This window comes from Giraffa tippelskirchi, chromosome 6, assembly GCF_054371585.1.
Source record: "Giraffa tippelskirchi isolate mGirTip1 chromosome 6, T2T-mGirTip1v1.2.pri, whole genome shotgun sequence".
NCBI classification, from domain to species: domain Eukaryota; kingdom Metazoa; phylum Chordata; class Mammalia; order Artiodactyla; family Giraffidae; genus Giraffa; species Giraffa tippelskirchi.
The window spans coordinates 15,727,102-15,746,649 of record NC_137280.1 but is presented as its reverse complement, the minus strand read 5'-3'; the positions used below and the strand labels follow the sequence as shown (position 1 = coordinate 15,746,649).

The 19,548-nt window shown below is 37.3% G+C and overlaps 1 protein-coding gene and 1 long non-coding RNA gene across 12 annotated transcripts in view; both read right to left on the bottom strand.

Annotated features, from left to right (window-relative positions):
* VPS13B (vacuolar protein sorting 13 homolog B) overlaps nucleotides 1-19,548 on the bottom strand; it is a 752,042-nt gene that overhangs the window by 197,311 nt on the left and 535,183 nt on the right. For all 11 annotated transcript variants that reach the window (XM_081503358.1, XM_081503363.1, XM_081503357.1 and 8 more), the window contains exon 35: nucleotides 125-262. In XM_081503358.1, coding sequence (XP_081359484.1) covers nucleotides 125-262 — 138 coding nt within the window. The remainder of the gene's footprint in view (nucleotides 1-124; nucleotides 263-19,548) is intronic.
* On the bottom strand, nucleotides 8,250-17,677 carry LOC145511027 (uncharacterized). The gene is made up of 2 exons (XR_014057404.1): nucleotides 12,340-17,677; nucleotides 8,250-8,453 (listed from the first exon to the last, which is right to left on the bottom strand). It is a non-coding gene; the product is annotated as an uncharacterized LOC145511027 (long non-coding RNA).

Below are 19,548 nucleotides of genomic sequence, written 5' to 3'. Positions count from 1 at the left end.
GTACACATCTGGAAAACAAATGAATTACCCATGGTTGGCAAAGAACGTCAAGATTGCTAGCAGACTCCACGTACACATTAAGAGACTCACAGGAAAAAAAAAGTTTGAATTATGACTTTCTTACCTGGTCCATTAAGAAAATCTTTAATTTGTAGCGTTACAAGTGAAGGTGGAATACCACTTTTGCTGTCTATTTCTCCAGGTACTGTCTGCAGCCAAACTGTGCAATAATCAAGGGCTTCAGGCAAAGTCTTCCCAGGATCTGAAGAGAAAAAATTAAAGCTGAAAATGTCAATTACAATACAAACATCAATTCTGGTATAAGAGTTTGAGCTGATAAGCAAGAGAAAAAACAGTTAAAATATTGTATGTCACCTTCATTAAATGCATTTGTTTGTATACATACAGTACATAAATACTTAAAGAGAAGCCCTCTCTGTACAAGGCAGACTGAGGAAACTATGTATTCCAGAACCAGGCCAAAGAGGAAAAAATATTTCAAATCTTAGTTCATGTCACCATTGAGTAAAGGTAGCTTTTGTACTGAGCTGCTGACTGTTAACAGTTGAATAGATAGATTTCTTTTTTAAAGGGATGTTGGAAACAAGTTAAGGGGAAAAAAAAAAAAGTGCAACCTTTCCAGCTTAAAAAGAGGCATTTACAGTTCAAAGATGCAGTGGATTAGTACTACTTAGGGGTTACTTGATCTGTTTCAGTTTTACTGACATTACAATCACTTTTACTACTAGGCTTTTGAAGTTAACTTCAGTAGCTTTCTCATAACCTTTTTTAATGATAAAATAGGTCAATCTTTCAACAGTTCCAATTATGACTAAACGTGGACTTTTTCAGTTTTGATTTTTCTATTAAATATTGTGCATTTTAAGCTTTTTAAGGTTAATATTGTATATTTTTTTTTAAAGTTTCTTTCAGTTATTGGTGACGGCAAATGGAATTTACTTTTTAATGCTTGGCAATCCAGTTTTTATTGAAATAGCTCTTTAAATAAAAACGACTGCTATATCTTGGCATGCAATGTAGTAGGCTTTTTAAAACGTCTAAATATTCACAGTTTTTCTTTAGTTTCAAGATTGTTTTACTCTCTGTGTTTTAATGGCCTTTCAATGTCAATTTTATAGGGATGTTCTTGCCATAGAGTCCATCTATTCCATTTTCAGTTGATTTGAAATGTTATTAAAGTGCTATTTATTTTAGGTTTTATTGATTGGATTGCATTCAAGAAGAGCATTTACATACTGTGTATTATATTCAACATATGGTTATACAGTATTGCTGTCATATGTGAACTGGGCATATAAATTCTGCCTTGGAATTTGTATTTCTTGACCTTATCATGTGATCCTTATGAAACTTGGCACGTATGAACCTTTATGTGATTTCAAAGAAAATACTGAAAGCAACTGATCGTGACGTTAGATCTATGTGGTAAAGATCAAACACTAAGCTAGTGCATTCTTCTCTTTTTATATGATCAGTGAATTTAAAGCAGTGAGAATATGCACAGTAGAACATACTATGTAGAACGACAGTAACACTATACTATTCTGTCGTTCAAATATAATGGTCAAGTCTGGTGAAAGGATGGCAAAAGTCTATTGCTGGTAGGATCTATAATCAGTCTGTAGGCTCTATGTAGCCTGTCAGGACCTGAGCATCTATTTCTAGGTCTCACCTATGTAGCCATCATCAAGAAGAGATCATTATTATCAAGTAAGTGATATTGTGCCAGACCTATATGAGAAGACATAATTCTTGATTTTGCAGATGATACAATCTAGAGAGAAAACAATGATCTAAAGGAAAAAACAGATATAAATGATGTAGCTGAATAAATAATGAACAGACATGAATTAAACGGATGTAGAAATATTAATATGATGCATAAAAACCAGGCAAGTAAAAATTAGGATGATAAGTATAATAAGGTATAAAAATCACATATTTAAACTTGTATGGCAGAAAAGGGATATCATGACTATATAAAGAGTTCATATAATCAATACAGACACTACTAGAAAAATGGGTAAAGGGTAGAATAAGCACTAATTTATGAAGAAAATAAACAAGCGATAAATGAAGAAAAACAAATGGCATAAAGCAGTTAAAAATATAAACATTAAGAGATACTACATCTTAGAAATAATTAAAGGAAAAAAAAAAAACCTTTTTAAAATAAGTAGAGTTTTCTACCTACCAGGACTAAAAAAACTGATAATGTCTATGCAAGAGGAGAGTGAAAACGGTGGCTTAAAACTCAGCATTCAAAAAACTAAGATCCATGGCATCCGGTCCCATTACTTCATGGCAAACAGATGGGGTAAAAATGCAAACAGTGACAGATTTTATTTTCTTGGGCTCCAAAATCGCTGTGGACGGTGATTACTCATGAAATCAAAAGATGCTTGCTCCTTGAAAGAAAAGCTATGACAAACCTAGACAGCGTATTAAATTAAAGAGCTGAAATATTACTTTGCCAACAAAGGTCCACATAGTCACAATTATGGTTTTTCCAGTAGTCATGTACAGATGTGAGAGTTGGACCATATAGAAGGCTGAGCACCAAAGAATTGATGCTTTAGAACTGTGGTGTTGAAGAAGACTCTAGAGAGTCCCCTGGACAATAAGGAGATCAAACCAGTCAATCCTAAAGGATATCAGCCCTGAATATTCATTGGAAGGACTGATGCTGGAGCTGAGGCTCCAATACTTTAGCCACTTGAAGTGAAGAGCCAACTCAATGGAAAAGACACTGATGCTGGGAAAGATTGAGGGCAGGAGGAGAAAGGGGTGACAGAGGATGAGATGGTTGAATGGCATCATCAACTCAATGGACATGAGTTTGAACACTCTGGGAGATAGTGAAAGACAGGGAAGCCTGGAGTGCAGCAGTCCCTGGGGTCCCAAACAGCTGGACATGACTTAGTGACTGAACAAACGTAACACACACACACAAATTCATTGTAGAATTGTTTATCATAGCAAAAAGTAGAAAAGAACTTAGACATACATCAACTGATTAGTATTTAAATAAAAATTAATAACCCATACAATGTTTAAAAGAATCAAGATTTATATGTATTGACATAGTAAGACAAACATTTTATGCTAGTAGTAAATAACAAAGGTTGAATATTTTTTCATTTATTGGCCATTTAGGATTCTTCTTCTAAAAATAAATACTCATTTTTCGATTGGGTTCTTTTTCTTACTGATTTGTAGAAACTCCTTATATATTATGGGTGTTAATGATTTGTTTGCCATGTGTAGAAAATGTTGTTTCTTGGTATGTTAGTTGCCTTATAGTTATATTCTGATACTTTTTACATGTATACTTTTTAATAGATGAGGTAAAAAATTATTAACATATCTTACAGATTTATTCCTAGATTGAGTATATATTTTCCCATAGTCTACTGAAGCATTTCTAAGATCTGTTTTTACCTTTAGCTATTTAATCCTTCTGGAGAACACTGTTTTATGAAAAAGGAAAAAAACTCCTCAGTCTCACTATTAATTCAATTCAGTTCAGTCGCTCAGTCGTGTCCCATTCTTTGTAACTGCATGAACCGCAGCATGCCAGGCCTCCCTGTCCATCACCAACTCCCAGAGCCTACCCAAACTCATGTCCACTATTAATTAAGATTACTTAAAACAAGAAACAAATTTTTTTCATTCAAAAGGTAGTAGTAAAAACTTAAAAGATGTGTAATATCTTGTGTGGGGGAGGAAGAAAAAATTGATTCTACCATGTATGATAGATAAGAGTGTGTGAAAAGTGGAAGCCTTAGTTGCTCAGTCATGTCCGACTCTTGTGACCCCATGGACTGTAGCCTGTTAGGCTCCTCTGTCCATGGGATTTTTCCAGGCAAGAACACTGGAATGGGTTGCCATTTCCTTCTCAGCGGATTTTCCCAACCGAGGGATTGAATTTCCCTCTCTTACATCTCCTGCATTGGTAGGTGGATTCTTTTCTCCTAGCGCCACCTGGGAAGCCATATATTACATCCCTGGTTTAAAATGTATAGCTGCATTCAGATGGCTGATATAAGAACAGAATAACTGAAATTAAGAACATTCAGGAAAACATAGGTTCATGGTGGATGAATACTGAATGTATGACAGGGCTGGTGGCTACTCCCCGAGTTTTGGCTAAAACCTCTACTCTGGATATGCCTGTAGTCACTGTGGTGAGACAAAGCAGAAGTAGTAGCAGAAAGGTGTATGAGAATCCCAGAGGATAGACAGCTCAGGTGTGTAAATCACTATTTAGTCCCTCCGGCTCTCATGGCTAGATGTGTGGGGCATGACTTCTAGACTTCCTGAACTGTCTTCAATTTAGCTTCTCTTAATTACATCATCAGGTCTAGAAAATAGGATTCATATTACACGTTCCTTGGGGTTAATATAGCTGGAAAAGCACCAGAAAAACCAAGAATAAAGGAGCCTTTGAATATGATACAAACGGAGTATCAAATAGGGATGACTATCATACTGGAAGCTCTGTTAGACTTTGCCAGCTTTCTTCTTCATACTCAGTGAACACCTATTTATTTAAGTACAGGAAGCTCTCAAAAAGAATAAGCCCCCGCTGATGTTAATGAGCATGTTTACATTTACACTGTTGTCCCTAGGCCAAAGAAACAGGAGAAAGTCATATCTTATTATGAGTAACAGACTGTGGGAAATGGGTCAGGAACACACGATAAACTGCTCATAGCCATAAATCTTGTTCAAAGTCAGTTAGCATTCACTTCCATGAGACACTGGTATCGACAAAGTTATAATATTTGTTTTTCTTCTGGGTTGACCTGGACTTCAAAACAAATACTTCATCATATCATGTCACAAAGAACACCAAAGGGAAGATTCAGAGCTTAAAGTCCACTCCCAGATGGAGCAAGGTACTGCTGGTTTTATAGAGGCTTGATTCAGATTATATTCTTTGTGCTTGTAGATTACTTTGTCTTCTTCACAAAACCTTCATTTCACTTAACTGCTTAGGAGGTTTTTCTCTGATTCTGATAAAGTCATCTCTCTAGTGCTGCTCATTATTGTTATTTTTTGACCCTTAGCAGATGTTCACAGAGTTAAGTATGTCTTTGCTTAACATTTGAATTACATAAAATATAACATGACTCATGTGTTCAGCTCACAATGAAACTTTAGAAATGAATTTATTTTCTTTACAATCTTCTACTTACAAAAAATTTATTTTCCAAGCTCATATAGAACAGCTGAGTGCTGCAGAGTTTTTAAGTTTCATAGTTACTCGGTTTTGTTTTATTAATACTATGTGGAAGGATATTTCTTTTTCATAACTAAGCTGAATTTTCAGTAAGGTCCCAATGAGGAGACATTTTCCCACAGATTTCAGTGAGGATTTCCTCATTTTAAGATTGATATAATACTGAATATATAATGAAGTCCATTTACTTTTATACCAGATACTTCATAGAGACAAAAAACTGCTTTTTTTGTTGCCATGAGTAAAAACTTTGAATTTTAGAAAGCTTTGTGTCATAAGAATCTCTTTATTTCAAAGCTACATAATGATTATAAAGAGAACCAGAGTGAGACTCCATACCAACATCATTTTCTTCCTCTTTCCCCCTCTGTCTTCTGTTACAGTTACTTTTACCAACCACAGGTTTACAATGGAGTTGATAATTCATGTCTGTTTCTGCTTTATCTTGGCTACTTTTGTGCTCAAGAACACCTCTCACAAGTGAACTGGTTAAAGGGCAGAAAGAGAAATTAGTCCATCGGTTATTTTCCCTGAAAGTTCCAGACAAAGTTTTCATGGAGGAAGACACAAGTAACTATAGTCACCATAATGTTTTTGACTCTTTGATTCAATTTTCTCATGATACCCTTGTCTTTTACATTCTATGGAAAATGAATGCAAAGTTAAATATGGAGCAAGGTCAAGGGAATCAAATTTTCCATGATAGAGAGTTCCTCTAAGTTTATGTTACCAGAAAAAATATTATTAATTGAAATTTGAGGGATAAATCTTGAAAAATAGATGATTAATTGGGTTTTGGTGTGCCTCACTTTAAGCATGTTTTCTTCATAAGCAAATAATCTGTCATCTTATTTCTGTATTAGCTTCTTGCTGTACTAATGTAATCCTGTTGCTGTTTGCAATCCTAGCAAAATCTTGCTCAGTATTATCAAAAACTTTTGAAATTATATCATGCTTTAATTTTCAATCCTACTGATGCTTACTGATGATATATAGTTAAAATTAATGTGTTCCCTAAACTATTACTGTAGATTAAAATTTCAGCAACTTTTGGCTTTGATTTCATATTGCACTGAGTTTTCTTTCCTTTCTCCCACCCACCTTGAATTTTCTGATAGTAGCACATCATGAAAACATCACAAATTTCTCAGTGGCTCAAAACAAATGCTTGTATGATGTAGCACTACAAATAGCCTCAAGATTTTACTTGTCTCCATTTTACTAATTCTAGAAAGTCTTGAAAGATCTACTATTTGGTTTTTAAAAAGGAAAAACAGATTATGTATTTTATTCACTTTAAAGCCACCTGTTATTATGTCACAAGCATGCTGAAGTCTGCTATAGGTACCGAACCCAGGCCTATCTCAGGATGCCACAGAAAAGTGGCATCTCTGACTGTTTAGAGAGATTGGTTCTCTTTGATCTGAGGTATCCAGAGTCATCATGTTTATGAAGTGAAGTGAAGTGAAAGTTGCTCAATTGTTGTCACCTCTTTGTGACCATGTGGCCTATATAGTCCATGGAATTCTCTAGGCCAGAATACTGAAGTGGGTAGCCTTTCCCATCTCCAGGGGATCGTCCCAACCCAGGGATTGAACCCAGGTCTCCCGCATTGCAGGTGGATTCTTTACCAGCTGGGACACAAGGGAAACCCAAGAATACTGGATGGGTAGCCTGCCCCTTCTCCAGCGGATATTCCTGACCCAGGAATCGAACTGAAGTCTCCTGCATTGCAGGCAGATTCTTTAACAACTGAGCTATGAGGGAAGCCTCATGTTTATGAAAGAACATGTAAGTGACTTTTGATGAACTCTCGACGGACAACTGATAAGTGATAAGATACTGTCACATGAAAGAGGTTTGTGAAATAGTTTATCATTGACCCAGGACTTACTGAAAACAGCCTTTCCTTCATGGAGCTTTCTAACATTTTCTTAAAGAAGAGTTTATATCAGTTTGAAGTAAAAGCTGCTCAGTCGTGCCCAATTCTTTGTGACCCTGTGGACTATAAAGTCCATGAAATTCTTCAGGCCAGAATACTGGAGTGGGTAGCCTTTCCCTTCTCACCCCAGCGATCGAACCCAGGTCTCCCATATTGTCGGCGGATTCTTTACCAGCTAAGCCACCAGCGAAGCCCAAAAAGGTCACTGGGCCCGGGATACTATCAGGGACTCAGTTTGTAACAGGAAAAAAGTGTTTAGGGTAATGAAAGAACATGAACTCTGGAGGTACATAGTGAAGTGAAAGTGTTAGTTGCTCAGTTGTGTCTGACTCTTTGCGACTCCTTCGATTGTAGTCGGCCAGTCTCCTCTGTCCATGGAATTCTCCAGGGAAGAATACTGGAGTGGGTTGCCATGCCCTCCTCCAGAGGATCTTCCCAACCCAGGGATCAAACCCAGATCTCCCACATTACAAGCAGATTCTTTACCACCTGAGCCACCTAGGAAGCCCTGGAGGTACACAGATCTGGATATAAATCCTCACTCGTTAAACTGGGTAAATATAATTTTAACTTCCCTGAGTCTCAGATTGTTTTCAAAATGGGGATAATAAACTAAATTATGGGGATGTATGGATGGAGGAGCCTGGTAGGCTGCAGTCCATGGGGTCGCGAAGGGTCGGACATGACTGAGCGACTTCACTTTCACTTTTCACTTTCATGCATTGGAGAAGGAAATGGCAACCCACTCCAGTGTTCTTGCCTGGAGAATCCCAGGGACGGGGGAGCCTGGTGGGCTGCCGTCTATGGGGTCACACAAAGTTGGACACGACTGAAGCGACTTAGCAGCAGCGGAGAATATTATATTAGATAATATATGCACTGTTGTTTGAATGGACATTTTATGGCAGATGTTCAATAAGCAGTCACTGTTTTGTTTCTTAAACACAAACTCTAAATAGGAGTTTAGAAAACTTATCAGTTTTCTAAACACAAAATAGGAGTATGTGTGTGGTATAGCTTTCAAGTATCCATTCTTCTTAGTTTTTTGTTTTTTAATTTTGAAAAATCTTTACTGCTTATATAAAATAAGAGGAATATAAAGTAAAAGGTAAAAAATAGTGGAAATTATACACCATTTTGGGCTTACCCTGTGGCTCAGATGGTAAAGAATCTGCCTGCAATGCGGAGACTCAGGTTTGATCCCTGGGCCAGGGAAGATTCCTTGGAGAAGGGAATGGCAACCCACTCCAGTATTCTTGCCTGAAGAATACCATAGACAGAGAAGCCTGGCGGGCTACAGTCCATGGGACAGCAAAGAGTCAGACACGACTGAGCGACTGTCACTTCACTGCATATGCCCAATTTTGACCTTAAAAGCTACTAAACTTCTTAATATTTAACTTTTCAAATAATAATCATTGAAGTCTGAAATATGAGTCAACATATTTTACTTTCATATAAAATAATCTTTGCTAAGGAGAAATTATAGACCTGACAATTTCTTCGCATTTTGGTTCTGATAGTTATCAAAACTGTATTCTCAGCTTCTTTCTCATCCTTTAGAAATGCTTGGCCCACAAGTGAGTCAAGGATGTGCAATTTGAAAGCCAAAGTTGACTCCTTTTCATTTTTTAAACTAGAAGTTAGAGACTCCTTTTACAAAGGTGGTTGGGTATATCAACCTTTATACAAAGGAGACTGAAATGACACTTTAAAATAATTTATAAGTAAATATAGTGAGTCCATCAGGATTTCAATTTCACAGGGCTTTATTTTTAAGGAAGATCAAGAAGAGTTCATAACTAGCCTGAGGAGGGAGGGTGGGAGGAAATACCTAAAGAGGACTCAGGGTAACAGGCAAGGGCTTAGAGAGTCCCTACTCTTCTTTCCTCTCTCTGGCTTTATTGACTAATGTTCCTAGATGGTTCTTTAGTTAGATCCTTTTATTACCAGTCAAAAATACACAAAAGTTTCCCATTACATAAACTGAATAAAATGTCAAGAAAAGCATTTTGGGAGGATCTATTGTATGTGAACAATTTGCCTCTATGTATGAAATTCATATGGTTACAGCTACCAAGGGCCTCCTTCAGAAGCCATGGTTATTATACTTAGTTTTGGTATGCTCAAAAATGATTGGAAGTATAACTCCTTTCAATCAGTGGTTACTATCAGAATAGTTACCTTCCAACCACTGGATATGCAAAAGGCAAAGCTATAGGTTTACTGAGTTGCTTATATTTTTCTATATTTATTTTTTGCTCCTTAGTTTAAAGGCTATCTTATTTTCTTTTTTTTAATGTAACCACAGAAGCGAATCTAGTCCACGAGGCTTCTACAATATCTGAAAACTAAATCATGAAGGAACCTAGATCCATAAAACACAGTAACAATTCAATGATAAAACTGGAAAATCAACCAAAAATTCAATTCTAAATTGCTATATAAATGGTCAGTGGCACCGTTTCCTTGTCAATATTTAGGCATTTTACTAACTTTAATCATTTTGACTAACTCTAAACATTTTTTTCACCTCATAAGATGTGACATGAAGGGGAAAAGGAAATTTCCAGGTTTGAAATTCCAAACGTGGAGCTCATAGAAAGGAAAAGAGGAAAAAATTAAAATGGCTATTGGCGTGTGTGATCACCAGGGTCTACTGGTTCTTATTTTTTGAACCAAACTTTCCATAGCTTGCTAGAAGAAAGTGTATTCTTTCCACTTAATGATGCTAATCAGCAGATAATATGTGAAGCATCATCTCAATTAATTCCTTTCATTTTCTACACTTTCGTATTGTGCTTTATCCCTTCACTATTTTTTTGTTATTTTAATGTTGAATAATGTTGGCGACTTCCTGGTGGCTCAGTGGTTAAGAATTTGCCTGCCAATGCAGGGCACACTGTTGGATCCCTGGTATGGGAAGATTCCACATGGCTTGGGGCAACTAAGCCGCAACTACTGAGCCTGCACTCTAGAGTCCATGAGCTGCAACTGCTGAGCCCACGCGCTGCAACTACTGAAGCCCATGCACCCTAGGGCTCATGGTCTGCAACAAGGGAAGTTACAATGAGAAGTCCAGGCACCACAATGAAAGAATAGCCTCTGCTTGCCACAGCTAAAATAAGCTTGCAGGCAGCAACAAAGACCCAGAGCAGCCAAAAATAAATAAATAAATTCTAATGTTGGTTTCTGGTATTTTATATGACATCTGATTAAAATTCAGAGCAAGGACACAGAGGAAGCTGTTTAGTCAAAAAATGTAGTCATATAAATTCATGGAAGATCAAATTCATCTGAAATGTAAGCCTCTGCTCTGCTCTAAGTTTGGGTTCTGTAACACTGAAGGCAAATCCAGTGACTATAAATGATTCTTCTCATTTTTTCTTCACTATGAGTATATGCTGATGATTACAATTGGTGTTAAAAAGGGCCACGACACTAATCTTTAAATCATGTCCAAAAAGGAAAGTCTTATTACCATTAAGCTCTCCTTTCTAATGCAAATAACTACAGAAGTCCCAATTTATAGTTGAATATTTTATAGTTTCAAGGTATTTCACAAATATTATCTCATTTGGAGATCAGACTAAACCATCAAACTACAAAAAAACACATATTATTATAAAGGTATACCTTGTTTTATTGCGCTTTGTAGATATTGACTCTTTTAGAAATTGAAGGTTTGTGGCAACTCTGTTGAGCAAGTTGATTGGTGCCATTTTCCCAAAAGCATTATCTTATTTTGTGTCTTTGTGTCATCACATGTTGGTAAGTTTCCAATATTTCAATTTTTCTCATTATTATATTTGTTGTGGTGAATCTGTGATCAGTGATCTTTGATGTTACTATTCTAACAGTAGAGCATGTGAGCTCAGCAATTGTTGTAGGGTGCCACAAAACATGCCCATATAAGATAATGAAGTGTTGTATGTGTTCTGACTGTGCCACTCACTGGTCATTCCCCCATCTCTCTTTCTCTCCTCTGGCCCCCCATTCTCTGTGCTCAGTTGCTATTATCATGTCCAACTCTTTGTGACCCCATGGAGGTAGACTGCCAGGCTCCTTTATTCATGAAATATCTCAGGCAAGAATACTGGTGGTGGTGGTTTAGTCACTAAGTCGTGTCCGACTCTTGTGACCTCATGGACTGATGTAGCCCACCAGGCTCCTCTGTTCATGGGATTTTCCAGGCAAGAATACTGGAGTGGATTGCCATTTCCTTCTCCAGGGGATCTTCCTGACCCAAGGATTGAAACTGCATCTCATGTGTCTCATGCATTGCAGGTAGGTTCTTTAACTTGCTAAGCCATCAGAGAAGCCCCATTCCCTGAGATACAACAATATAGAAATTAGACCAATTAATAACCCTACAGTGGACTCCGAATATTCAAATGAAAGGAAGTGTTGGACATCTCTCGCTTTACATCAAAAACTAGAAATGATAAAGCTTAGTGAGGAAGGCACACTGAAAGCCCAGAGAGGCCGAAAGCTAGGCTTCTTGGACCAGTTAGCCCAGCTGTGAATGCAAAGGAAAAGTTCTTGAGGGAAATTAAAAGTGCTTCTTCGGTGAACACATAAATGATAAGAAAATAAAACAACTTTATTGCTAATAGGAGAAAGTTTCAGTGGATAGATGATCAAACTAGTCACAACATTTTCTTAAGCCAAAGCCTAATCCAGAAAAAGGTCTTAATTCTCTTCAATTCTATAAAGGCCAAAGGAGATAAGGAAGCTGCAGAAGAAAAGTGTGAAGCTAACAGAGGTTAGTTCATGAGATTTAAGGAAAGAGGCCAACTCTAGAACATAAAAGTATAAGGTGAAGCAGCAAATGCTAATTTAGAAGCTGTAGCAAGTTATCTAGAAGATCTGATAGCAAGATCCAGAAGCTAAGATAATTAATGAAGGTGGCTACACATAACAACAGATTTTCAATGTAGTCAAAACAGCCTTATATTGGAAGAAGATGCCATCTAAGACTTTCATAGCTAAAGAGGAGAAGTTAATTCCTGGCTTCAAAGCTTCAAAGGCTGATTCTCTTATTAGGGGTCAGTGCAGCTGGTGATTTGAAGCCAATGCTCATTTACCAATCTGAAAATTCTAGGGCCGTTAGGAATTAAGCTAAACCCACTCTGTCTGTGCTCTATAAATGGAACAAAACCTGGATGACAGCACATCTGTTTACAACATGGTTTCCTGGATATTTTAAGCCCACTGTTGAGATCTATTGCTTAGGGAAGAAAAGATTCCTTTCAAAACATTATTGCACATTGACAATGCACCTGGTTACCCAGGAGTTCTACTGGAGATGTATAATGAGATCAATGTTGTTTTTATGTCTGCTAACACAATATACATTCTGTAGCCCATAGATCAAGGAGTAATTTCAACTTTCAAGTTCTACTATTAAAAAATACATTTCGTGAAGCTATAACTGCCATAAATAGTGATTTCTTTGATGAATCTGGTAAAGTAAATTAAAACCTCCTGGAAAGGGTGCACCATTCTAGATGCCAATAAGAACATTTGTGATTAGTGGGAAGAGGTCAAAATATCAACAATGGGAAGAAGTTGATCCCAGTTCTCATGAATGACGCTGAGGGGTTCAAGACTTCAGTGGAGAAAGGAACTGCAGATGTGGTGGAAACAGCAAGAGAATAATAATTAGAAGTGAAGCCTGAACATGTGACTAAACTGATGCAATCTCATGATAAAGCTTTAACGGATGAGGGATTTTTTTCTTATGGATGAGCAAAAAAGTGATTTGAAATGGAGATGCCATGAAGATTGTTGAAATGACAAGAAAGGGCTTAGAATATTACATAAACTTAGTTATAAGGTAGCGGCAGGTTTTGAGAGGATTAACTCCAGTTTTGGAAGAAGTTCTACAAGGGTAAAATGCTATCAAGCAGCACTGCATGCTATGGAGAAATCACTCATGAAACGAAGAGTCAATCATCATGGCCAACTTCACTGTTACGTTATTTTAAGATGCTGCCACAGCCACTCAAACCTTCAGTAATCACCATCATGAACAACAAAGAGGAAAGACACTAAACCTGCAAGAAGATTAGGACCCACTGAAGGTTCTGATGATGGTTCGCATTTTTAGCACTAAAGTATTTTTAAAGTAAGGCATGTTCATTGCGTTTTAGATATATCACTAGTGCACACTTAAGGGACTATACTATAGTGTGAACATAATTTTTATATGCACTGGGAAACCAAAAAGTTCTTGTGACTTGTTTTACTGCAATATTTGCTTTATTGCAGTGGTTCTAGAACCAAAGTCACAGTATCTCTGAGGTATGCCTATACCCATCTTAGAGAAAAGGAAATTAAAGCACCAAGAAGCTCAGTCATCTGCATGAAAGAGCTTTGGCATTAGAGCCATGACTAAAAGTCTAAGCTTCTGATTTCCATTCCCAAACTCTTCACCATACATAAATCCTCCCACTGGCTGGGTCACTTCTTACTTAACTTTCTCACCACAACTCTCCCTGAGTGACATACAAGAGTGCCTCACATTTTTTCCCATTTAAAAGACCAACTTACTTGTTGAGTCCTCTCAAAGCAATAATTTCATTTCACATTACTGGCCAACAAGAAATTTTCCTAGCAGCTAAATTTTCAGATAAATGTTCAAGTTGTGATCATTATGACATTAAAGTCACAGGTTAATTCTAAGCCTTTCCAGGATATTAGCAACACTGTTAATTCTAAAGAGACATGTAATTCAAGCCTTCTCTTAAACTCACAAGAACTAAATGAAATCAAGATATGATTTATGAGGTGTTACAAGTCAGTTTATGATTTTCTAACTGTTGGTTTACTCAAATATCTTTGGCACATTTTCTGCAGACCTACCCATGAAAGAGTAAAAAAGCCAATTGCTATAACTGAAAATCCTCAAACTATACAATAGCTATAATTGAACTGAAATAATGTGAAGTTTTTTTTAGCCAATTACAACCACTGTTTTAAAATCAGCTTAAAGATATTAGCAGTGATGAAAAAAGCAACAACAACCGTAACATTCACCGAGTTCTGTACTACATACTTAGCTAAAAGCTTCATATATATCATTTAATCCTTACAGCAACCCCAGGAGGTTGCTACCAGTATATCCCACGTTAAAGATAAGGAACTGAGGTTTAGAGAGATTAACTGACTTGCCCAAGGTTACACAGATGTATGCAGCAGAGCTGGGATCAGAACTCAGAACTCACTTCAAATCTTGACTGCTTAATAAACTCTATTACACATCTGCCTCTTAACTGAACCTAAAGTCATAACTGTAATGTTATGAAAACTTACAATGAAGAAAGGGCCCATTAGTAGAGGCATTATGACATGGATTTTGCACAAGAGTTGTGTTATAACCTGCTTTTTCAGCAGGGTAAGTTCTTTGTTGTTGTTGTTTAGTCTCTAAGTCGTGTCCAACTCCTCGTGACATCCCTCAACTGTAGCCCACCAGGCTCCTCTGACCATGGGATTTCCTAGGCAAGAACACTTGGAGTGGGTTGCCATTTCCTCCTCTAGGGGATCTTTTTGACCGAGTGGTCAAACCCATGCATGTATCCTGCTTGGCAGGCAGATTCTGAGCCACCAGGGAAGCCCCAAGATAAGTTCTAATCAACTGTAATTTCTATTTTAGTTTGGCTAATGCCTGAAAAATTACATAAGATAAAAAGGTTGCAAGAGGGCAAAAGTAATGTTTTCAAACTACTTTGTTAGTTTCTAGCACCCATAAATGAGTAATAAGATCCTCGAATGACTGCATACTGAGGAAGTATAGTGGAAGTGGGGCAGGAATAGTGAAGTTCCCTCAGAGTGGTTCCAAGTCCTTCACAATTGACCAGATGGCAGAGTCATTTCTTCAAAAACAAACAAAAAGCCCCAAACAAACAAGAAGAAAAATGACTTTTTGAGGCTGCCTTGGGTTGCATAGTCAAGATATGAGGCAATTATCCAATCTGGACTCCATTACCTTAAACAAAACAAATACCAACTTTTAAATATTTATAAACACAACTAATATGATTATGTTAAAACAACTACATACATCTTTATTTAAATGAGAATTGCCAATAATACAGCTGCTACATGTAAGTTCAGTTCAGTCGCTCAGTCATGTCCGACTCTTTGCGACCCCACGGACTTCAGCGTGCCAGGCTTCCTGGTCCATCACCAACTCCCGGAGTTTACTCAAACTCATGTCCACTGAGCTGGTGATGCCATCCAACCATCTCATCCTCTGTCATCCCCTTCTCCTCTCGCCTTCAATCTTTCCCAGCATCAGGGTCTTTTCCAATGAGTCGGCTCTTCGCATCAGGTGGCCAAAGTACTGGAGTTTCAGCTTCAACATCAGTCCTTCCAATGAACACCCAGGACTGATCTCCTTTAGGATGGACTGGTTGGATCTCCTTACAGTCCAAGGGACTCTCAAGAGTCTTCTCCAACACCACAGTTCAAAAGGATCAATTCTTCTGCACTCAGCTTTCTTTATAGTCCAACTCTCATATCCATACATGACCACTGGAAAAACCATAGCCTTGACTAGATGGACATTTGTTGGCAAAGTAATGTCTCTGCTTTTTAATATGCTGTCTAGGTTGGTCATAACTTTCCTTTCAAGGAGTAAGCGTCTTTTAATTTCATGGATGCAATCACAATCTGCAGTGATTTTGGAGCCCCCAAAAATAAAGTCTGACACTGTTTCCACTGTTTCCCTCATCTCTTTGCCATGAAGTGATGGGACTGGATGACATGATCTTAGTTTTCTGAATGTTGAGCTTTAAGCCAACTTTTTCACTCTCCTCTTTCACTTTCATCAAGAGGCTCTTTAGTTCTTCTTCACTTTCTGCCATAAGGGTGGTGTCATCTGCATATCTGAGGTTATTGATATTTCTCCCGGCAGTCTTGATTCCAGCTTGTGCTTCCTCCAGCCCAGCGTTTCTCATGATGTACTCTGCATATAAGTTAAATAAGCAGGGTGACAATATACAGCCTTGACGTACTCCTTTTCCTATTTGGAACCAGTCTGTTGTTCCATGTCCAGTTCTAACTGTTGCTTCCTGATCTGCATACAGGTTTCTCAAGAGGCAGGTCAGGTGGTCTTGTATTACCATCTCTTTCAGAATTTTCCACAGTTTATTGTGATCCACACAGTCAAAGGCTTTGGCATAGTCAATAAAGCAGAAATAGATGTTTTTCTGGAACTCTCTTGCTTTTTTGATGATCCAGTGGATGTTGGCAATTTGATCTCTGGTTCCTCTGCCTTTTCTAAAACCAGCTTGAACATCTGGAAGTTCACAGTTCACATATTGCTGAAGCCTGGCTTGGAGCATTTTAAGCATTACTTTACTAGCGTGTGAGATGAGTGCAATTGTGTGGTAGTTTGAGCATTCTTTGGCATTGCCTTTCTTTGGGATTGGAATGAAAACTGACCTTTTCCAGTCCTGTGGCCACTGCTGAGTTTTCCAGATTTGCTGGCATATCGAGTGCAGCACTTTCACAGCATCATCTTTTAGGATTTGAAATAGCTCAACTGTAACTCCATCACCTCCACTAGCTTTGTTTGTAGTGATGCTTCCTAAGGTCCACTTGACTTCACATTCCAGGATGTCCAGCTCTAGGTGAGTGATCACACCATTGTGATTGTCTGGGTCGTGAAGAAATTTTTTGTACAGTTCTTCTGTATATTCTTGCCACTGCTTCTTAATATCTTCTGCTTCTGTTAGGTCCCTACCATTTCTGTCCTTGCCGCCGCCCCTGACCTCTGGCCCGGGGTAGCTCCTCTTGGCCACACTCAGTGCGCCGCCGCAGCCGCAGCCGCCACGCTCAGTAGCTACATGTAAAGATGCTGGCAGAAGATCTCATTTCTGTTAGACATTGCTCTAAGTTAGAAGGGCATGGAGAAAGGCCATATTTTAATATTTTGAAAAGAAACCTGTTGACTTACAGATGTACTATCTACTTGGACTAGATGGGAAATCATTTGTAGATTATTAGTGCCAATATTTATAAAAGAAATTCAAGTTGATAATTTATACTTCAAATAATTTGCCATTTTTTAAAAAGTATGGAGAAAGACAAAAAACACATGGACACGACTGAAGCGACTTAGCATGCATGCTACTAAAAATCACTAAATTAGGCAGACTGGGGATTATATTTTATTAACGACACTTTCAAAATCATAAGCAATTCTCATCACTCTTATTTCACTTCAGTTTTCTCAAACAAATGCAGATACAGGTATACATGTAGATTCCATTTTATTCTAGCTGGCGTCTCATATATAACTAGGTTTTTAAATATATATGTGCATAAATCGTATATATGATACACACATATGTGTATATATACAGCCACATATGCTGAGAAGGCAGATTGACATAAGGAACAATGAGTTTTACAGCATTTCCTCTTTTAACTCGATGTTATAATATATGAAAGAATATCCCTAAGAAACATATTGAGAGAACACTATTACCACTCTTTGAGTATTGGGGTATGTTCTTTGCTTAATGGTGACAAGGGTAGGATCAAGTTAATGCTGACAACTCCCTGGGAGCAGTTATTATTCACTATAATATATTTAACTGCTCATAGATGTAAAGATATTAAAGTATCACTTTTAGAGGAACTCCTGTATTAAGTTTCTCAGAAAACCATGCCTCTGCTAATGGACCAGAAAATATTTTCATTATCTTAAAATTGCAGGATTTCTGGTGCCAGCCAAAATTGGAATAAGCTCACTACAGTCCAATCCTCATGCTGCTTAAACTAACTCAAGAAAAAGGACAAATACTTGACAACTCTGAAAAGTAAACAAGAACAATACAGACTGGGGAGGGAAGTTAAACTTGTAGATGTGATCCAACAGCGGTGAATTTTCCATTTGTTTTTCGTCTTTTTCCTTATAACTCTGATTTGAGAGTGAGTTCTAAGTTGTGGCGCACAGTGATGGTAGGAATAGCCAAAAGTCCAACAGAAACCTCATCTGGCAGATAAGGCCCATGTGGTTTTCAAGACTGTTGGGGAAACCACCTGCTTTTTATTTTTCTTTTTTTCTCTCCTGGTTTTGCCCCTAGGGTAGGGTGCATGTGTGTGAGTGCGTGAAGTAGTGCAGTGGCTGTGCTATGGTGGCAGTGACACAAGCATTTAAGATTTTATGGAGGTACTATGTTTCATGAGATACAGGTAACCATGCTTGAAATGAATGGAAATACAGAGGTTCTCAGAAGTGAAGAAGAAACTATAAAAAATAATCAAATGGAAATATTACAACAGAAAAATCCAACAGAAACTATTTAATATGAAGAACAGAGAGGGGGGAAAAAATGAACCATGAATGGAGTCTCATGAATCTGAAGAATAATGTAAAAAAGTTTAACCATGGAGTCCTAAAAGGAGAGAAGAAAGATTGGTACAGAAAGAAATAATAGCTAAAAAGTTCCTAAATTTAATTTAAAAATATTTACAGAGTCAAGAAACTCAGAGAACCTCAAACAAGATAAATTTAAAGAAATCTAGACCAGAAACATCATATACTAAAACTCAGGAAACCAAAGTTAAACAAAAAAATCTTAAAGGCAACGAGAGAAAACCAACACACTGTATTTATGGAAGCAAGGGTTGGATTTATCATGCATTTATCATAAGAAAGAAGAGACAATAGAAGACAGTGGAACAATATCTCTGAAGTAAAGAAAGAAATATCAACTTAGAATTCTATATCCAGTAAAAATATCCTTCAGGAATGAGAGGAAACAAATACTACCAGGTAACGGAAAACTGAAGAGAATTTGTTGCTAGCAGGTCTGTCTCAAAGAAATGCTAAAGAAGTTCTTAATGTTGAAGGAAAATGCACCAGAGAAAAACTCAGAACTTTAGGAATGAAGGAAGATCTCTGGACATGGTAAATAACTGGGAAATATTTATAAAATATACTAGTTTTCTCCTCTTTAGTTCTTTAAAGTATGTAAGATTACGGACACAAAGGTCAAAATCTTATCCGGTAGGATTTTCAGTAAGTGCAAAAGTAATATATATGATAACTATAACAAAAATGGGGAAGGGGAAAGGGACCTTTATGATTAAAAGGTTTCTACATTTTCTTGAAGTGATAAAATATTACTGCTAAATAGACTGTGAAAGATTAAGTATGAAAAGATGCTAACTGCTTGTATGAAAAACTATGACAAAACTAGACAGTGTATTAAAAAGCAGAGACATCATCCTCTGAACATGATATGTTTTTAAAGAGTGAAACAAAATTCTTTGTTTACTTTAAATTCCATATGATTTCCATACAAAGGAACATTAGCACATG